The sequence below is a fragment of the Lactuca saligna genome, chromosome 6, assembly GCF_052625555.1.
Source record: "Lactuca saligna cultivar CGN05327 chromosome 6, ASM5262555v1, whole genome shotgun sequence".
Lineage (NCBI taxonomy): Eukaryota > Viridiplantae > Streptophyta > Magnoliopsida > Asterales > Asteraceae > Lactuca > Lactuca saligna.
In genome coordinates, this window is record NC_136422.1 from 33,475,745 (window position 1) to 33,482,584 (window position 6,840).

General features: G+C 35.5%; 1 protein-coding gene across 1 annotated transcript; it reads right to left on the reverse strand.

Moving 5' to 3' along the window:
- Nucleotides 1–4,002: 4,002 nt before the first annotated feature.
- LOC145001414 (ABC transporter G family member 20-like) lies at nt 4,003–6,387 on the reverse strand. The gene has a single exon (XM_078960787.1). It carries the CDS (start codon nt 6,282–6,284, stop codon nt 4,110–4,112), a length of 2,175 nt encoding a protein of 724 aa, XP_078816913.1. The 5' UTR covers nt 6,285–6,387; the 3' UTR covers nt 4,003–4,109.
- Nucleotides 6,388–6,840: the final 453 nt, after the last annotated feature.

Sequence of the window (6,840 nt, forward strand, 5' to 3'; positions counted from 1 at the left end):
TGATCATGTTGTAAGCTTGTCATAGGATGCTAATTGAATACATGGATACGTCACTAGATGACTAAGAGAGCATTCTAAGAGTACTTTAGAAGAACTAAGAAAATGTATATGAGACAATCAGTTTAGAAAGGATTTTTATAGAAAGAGCTACATAATATGTTAATTTCTATACAAATATAAATAATTATGAATATAATTGGATTTTGACTTCATTATGGAACGAAGAGTAAGTCTTGTTGGAATGAGGTCCAAGCAAAACATATTGATACAATCTACTAAAAAATAAGAATAAACTGCTTTAGAAGTTGAATTTAAATATGATTGGATGAATGGAATCATTGAAAAACTATGTTGATTTCTGTCATTCAAGGATCACATAGAAATCTTTGTGACTTCAAGAGTATACTTAATCAAGCTAAGAGACTCTATTTCATGAAAGGAAACCAATCATATTCTCCAAAATATTTAACTATACTTAGAGTAAAGTTAAGTATGGAGATAGTATTCACAAAATTCACACAAATTAAATTTTGTCAGATCCATTGATAAAGTCATTATTTTGAGTTAAGTATGAGTGGTCACACTTCAGCTATAAGACTTTATTATTCTAGAAATGGGTTTTTGATTTTGATTTAGTATTTGGATATTAGAACATTATAACAACAACTATTAGATAATGTTATGATATATTGGGATATAGTCATCGCATTAATACTTGTTGTGTTCTATATTAACATGTCTAATACATGAATAATGTTATTATTCTAAAAGTTCTTACTCTAGATCTAACCTCCTAAAGCTCGAATATCACGTAAAGCTTGCAACTTTACGTTCATGCATGGCATATTGGCTCAATAATGCCAATACAAGCTCTTATAAGGGTTTAGCACTCAAAAGCTTGCCTCTAGCTCCATAAAGCTTGGGTCTTTGGGCTCACAAGACCTCCTACAGTCCATATCTGAGGTTTCAACCTCAAGATATGCTCAAGGGACTCAATAACACAAGGTGGAGGGGAGAAAACCCTAAAAACTTCCCCAAACCAAGATCTACACAAAGAATGATCAAGTTAGAATCTTTTACCTCCAACAGAAGCTAACCACTAAAGAATATCTGGATCCAAACATCCCTCCCTGGACCAAGCCAAGACACTCTCCAAATCTTCTTCCAAAGTTGCACAGGAACACCCAAAATAGTCTCTTTCTCTCTTACAATGGATGGAACCGATCTAGGGTTTCTCACAGGGCTTCTGGAGATAAGGGAGGCGAAAATGAGGGCTTAAGGACCTTTAAATAGGAAACAAACCTGGAAAATTAGAGTTTCTCCAAACAGCTCCAACTCGCCGAGTTTGTCTCTCTACTCGCCGAGTTGGTCACTAAACCCACACGGCCAAAATGACTCCACTCGCCGAGTTGGGCATCCAACTCGTCGAGTTAGTCTACTAAGGAACATGAATTTCTCAAATATGATACCTGAAAATTTTGGCATGTTACAAAATGTCTCTTAAAGGTACATTATTTTACTTTGCAATTTGCTGTAAGTTTTGTCTTTTCATTTCCCCTAGTAGGACATCATTTTTTCAAATATTTTTTAAACTTTTTTTATCCATAAATCATTTCATTCAAATAGTATATAAAAACTAATAAGCTTGCTACATGTTTTTGATTGTTAATTACATCGTGTAACAGTCGTAGCTTTTTCAGAATTGGGATCTCAAAGCTTGAGCCTTTCTGCATAATTATGACCATGTGGTAAACTTGCGTTCACCGTGGCAATGAGATTATAAGAAAATAATTTGGGTTATCCAAGAATTAACCATCTTCAAATTTTAACCAAAATAGTACAACCATTAAAAATAAACCATACGTTTTAAGGTTCATATACAAAGTCAAGTAGCTTATGACATACACAAATAAGAACACCATTGTATTTTCTTAATTCGGTAATTCATCTATATGAAAACTGGATAAAAAAAGAAAAGATGAACTTATTTTTCTTTAGAAGATTGACAAATAATTGATGATTAAGTACCTTTCTTCTTTCTCATGGTTTGAATGATGTTATCTTTTGAATTTTGTTATAGGGCATCAAGCTTGAATTTAATCGTAATTAAATGAATCTGTAATCGCCAAAAAAAAAAAAAAAAAAAAAAAAAAAAAAAAAAAAAAAAATCAAAAACAGACGTCAATGATAATAATTTGCTAACTCATTAAACTCTGCATCTTTTCTATGATTTAAGATTACGACTAACTAATGTGTAAGTTTTTGAAGCAATAATTATAAAAATCTAATGTTTGTAAACAAAAACCATATATATATATATATATATATATATATATATATATATATATATATATATATATATATCATAACACTTGGCAAGTTGTGAAATATTCACAAACCAAATAAAATGGAGGTATCACAATTCTCACCATACCATATACACATTTTCTTCATTAACAGTAATTATGGTACTCAATTAAAAAACTAATTTTACAAAATAATATAGTATTAATGGTTTTAATTATGTTTTAAATACATCATATATTGTGAAGTAAATAAGGGATAACTTGATTCAAGCTTGTAGGCAACCTGCCGATCAAAAATAAAAGAAAAATAAAAGAAGCAAATTAGTAATTACATGAGGCAAAATGTTATTCACTTCTCAACACATTATCATCTTCAATCATCAATACAAGAACTTCCCAGGTGATGTAGCAAAAAGTTATTCCCTTCCATATTCAATCCTATTGTCTAATATCATCATACATTTCATCAAACACGTTATATACATTCATATAAAACTTACTATCTTCTCAAAAAACCACAAACTCATTTTTAACATATAAGCAAAACAATCAACACGACTTGGGAGGAGATTGTTTTTACACAAACTCACAAGTTAAAACAAATTTGGTTGTAGAATACCAAAATGATGGTGTCAGTTTGGATCATAATCGTAAGGAAAGCTAGAATGAATAATGGATGGGAATGCGTAGAAACAATCAAAAGAATTGATTGTATCAGATTACGTTATAAGTCTGTGTAACTACTTGTGGAAAACATGCCTTCAATAAGGATTTTGGGAAGATAAGGACGCTTGAAATCGTTTGCCATTAATCTCAAACCTTTGCAAAAAAAAAGGTTCAAAAAACAATTTCAAGAGAAGCATCAGGTTTCTATCAAAAGTACCAAACCAAGAAGGAGAAAAAGAGAAGGGTGGAGAGGAACTGAAGCAAAGAAGAATGCAGAATGCTTACAGAAGATAAGAACAACTCAATGGTTATCATTTTATGGGAGTGGTGCGCCATTTTTATGATCCAAGCACGCGAAGAGTGAATTAAAGGATTTGTGAAGCTATGGTTTTCTAGAGAAAATTACAGATGAGGAGGAGAATCACAACCATTAATAGAGATGGAAAAGAGGATTATGGCTTAAGCATAACTTGGCGAGCTTTAAAGATCTACAAGCAGCAAATCAACGTGATTTATGATATGAGAAACAACTATAACGTACAAATGGCTGATTTTAAGAGATTTTAGATCAATTTATTAATGATTAATTGGCATTATACATGGAAACTACATCAATCAATATGGTATGCAATTAGAGGAAGCAGGCATTATCGAAAATTCACTTAGATGCTATTGGCGGGATAAATTGATTCGAGTGGGCTAACCGAATGTCAGCAAAATTGATCTTATTTATTAGATTAAGGGATATATATATATATATATATATATATATATATATATATATATATATATATATATATATATATATATATATATATATATATATATATAGAGAGAGAGAGAGAGAGAGAGAGACTCCACTTGACCCATTTGTTGAAGGTGGAAAGATATCTTGTAAATATAAAAGATAGTTATGTATTATAATAGATTTTAGGTTGATACACAAAGATTTATCGTAATACTCATATTAATTACCTTGTAAAAATAAAGAAAAAAAAATACCCTACAAATTAAAGGAAAATTTCCCTAATAAGAAAGAAAACACTCAAATCATATTATAAAATGAAAAAAAAGTGAATTACAACTTGAGATATTATGCCTTTTATTATTATTCTTTTTTCTTTTTCGAATTTTATTTTACCTCCTTTTGTTCTTACTTCCCACCAACAAAGCAAAATAAAACAAGATTCTAAACAAGAAACCCAACGCTATGGTGATCCAAAAGCAACCCCATTTGCTAATATCAGTAACCCCTTGTCGCTTCAATATATCTGCACCAGTTGTCAAGCAAGTCGAGCTCGTAAGCGGCACACCAAGTGCCTGGCTCATGCTCTTCAAAAGCTTCAGTTTCATGGCGTCTGGAATCGCACCTAATGGCGAATTATCAAAGATTTGAGTTCCCCTCACGAAGCATTCCATAGGATCATCAAACTCGTTCTGCAAAACACCCTGATAAGGGTACTTAACCAGTGAAAGATAATGGAACCATAACCAATACGCCGGGATTCGATCACGACTGATGAAGAAACCACTGAAGAGAAGGAAATACGCCAGAACTGCAACCACAACGGTGTATCCAAGCATCACGTGAGTCACCACGCCGGAGAGGAAGGTGACGAAAGAGCTTCCGACCCAAAATGAGGCAAATATGAAGAGGAGGAAAGTGAAAAACCCCATAGTCCCACCTGCTAACCCTACAGCCCAAAAGGTTATGCATGCAAATACGAATGAGAGGAAGATTAAGGAAGGAATGGCCATAATCGAGTGAGACACAACGTATGATGAACGTCTGTAAGCGTTGTACGCAGTTTCTCTCATGAAAATGTATCGTTCTTGAAGGAACACAGGAATGGCTTCGGCACAAGTGTAGAACATTGTGGACATGGCAAACGCGAAAAACCCTATTCGTTCTTGGATTCCACGTGGCGAATTGTCCAGTTTCCGAAACATGGTTGCTAGAATAGTTCCGGTAACAATGATAGCGCCTAGACGGATCGCGTAAAGTTCAGGTGATCGCCATGAATTGAGCATCGAACGTTTTGCTATCACAAGAACTTCCACCCAAAAAGAGTTTGCAAATGTTGGAACTGACGAGGATAGATTCGAATCAATGTTCGTAGCGCCTGAGACTAACTTGCCTCTTGAAATGCTTGCACTTATGGCGTCTTTTAGTGACAGTTTGGCTTCTGCGACTGATCTCGTATCTTGGCTTTTGTTTCTTTGCCATGACTTGTTGAAATCAACTAGCTGTTTAGTTCCTGAATCCGACATCTCGAGCTCTCTGATGAAGTCGAGTGTAAATTCAGTTCGATCATCGTTTTCTGGGATTGGGTTTCCAAATTGCGCGAAGAAATCTGGTAGTTTTGATGGGGTATCACTGAAAACCATTTGTCCCCTTGAAAGAAATATCAATTTGTCGAGCAAACCCATGAGTCTGTAACTCGGTTGGTGTATCGACATGATCACTATGCTTCCGCTTTGAGCTATACGTTGCAAGACTTTTACCACCATGTAAGCACTAGTGGAGTCGAGCCCAGATGTAGGTTCGTCAAGAAACAGCACGATGGGGTCATGGATGATGTCGGTTCCGATGGAAACACGGCGGCGTTCCCCACCGGAAACCCCTCTATGACCTTCATCTCCGATGATCGTTTTGGCAGCATTTCTGAGACCTAACTGATCGATCAGTGCTTGAACTCTTGCTTTCTTTTTCGACTTTGATAGTGTCCGAGGAAGCCGGAACTCAGCGGAGAACATCAGCGTTTCTTCGACGGTGAGCATGGGAAACAACAAATCATCTTGCATGACGTAGGCGGATATAACTTTGAGCAACTTTGACTCAAGAATGTCACCGTTCAACGTCACCGTACCTTTCAAGCTCCCTCTCGCAATCCTGTTTGCAAGTGCGTCGATCAACGTCGACTTTCCCGATCCACTGGCACCAAGCACCGCCATGATTTCGCCTTCCCTCGCCTCGCCGGAGATATCATCCAACAAAACCTTGGTGTTCGACATCTCCGCCTTACCACCGACTTGTGAATTAGGAACGGCCGTCTTTCTAGAGACTTTAACACTGTATGTGAGACTATTGAATGAAAGAACAAAAGGTGATGCATGAAGTGGATCAGAAACGCCATGGCCGGCGTTGGGAGAAGAATTGGCATCTCCGACGAATTGCAGAAGCTCTCCGAGAGTTGGTGAGATATGGTGTTTTGGTCGTCGAGATAGTTGCTTAAGCTCCATGCTTGAAGGACCAGAACGTGGGCCTAGAAATGGCAGATCACTTGCCAGGGACATGGTGTCAAAAGACATGAGAGAGTAGAGTGTAATAAGATTTTAGCTTCAAAACAGGCTTTCTTTATAGAAATATCGGTGATGTGACTAAAATCTTTGAGCATCGTATAAGAAAAGAAGACGTGGTTGGTTTCTTGAGGCGATGAGATTAATTTGGTGAAGGAAGAAAGCGAAAAGGGGTTGGTGATAGTTGGCGAGAAGATGTACTGACTGGACTACTATGAACCATCTTTCAACATGCATACATCACATATTCACAGTTGATCCTTTATCTTAATATATCATCTGGCCTCGTCTAGTTTAATGGTTAATGTTACTAGTTAATATCACATTAGAAAGCAAAATTAAACAATAAAACAATAAAAAATAATAAAAAAATAATAAAAAAAAAAATAAAAAATTAAGTGTGGCAATATGGTCTATGTTTATGGACACGAATTGAAGAACTCTTTCTTTCTTGTTTCCAAAGTGATTCGACACATTGGAATGTATAACTACAAATACGTAGGAATATAAACAATAGACAAAATTGCAAGAATGGTCCCTGTGGTATGTCAAAACTAGCAACTTTGGT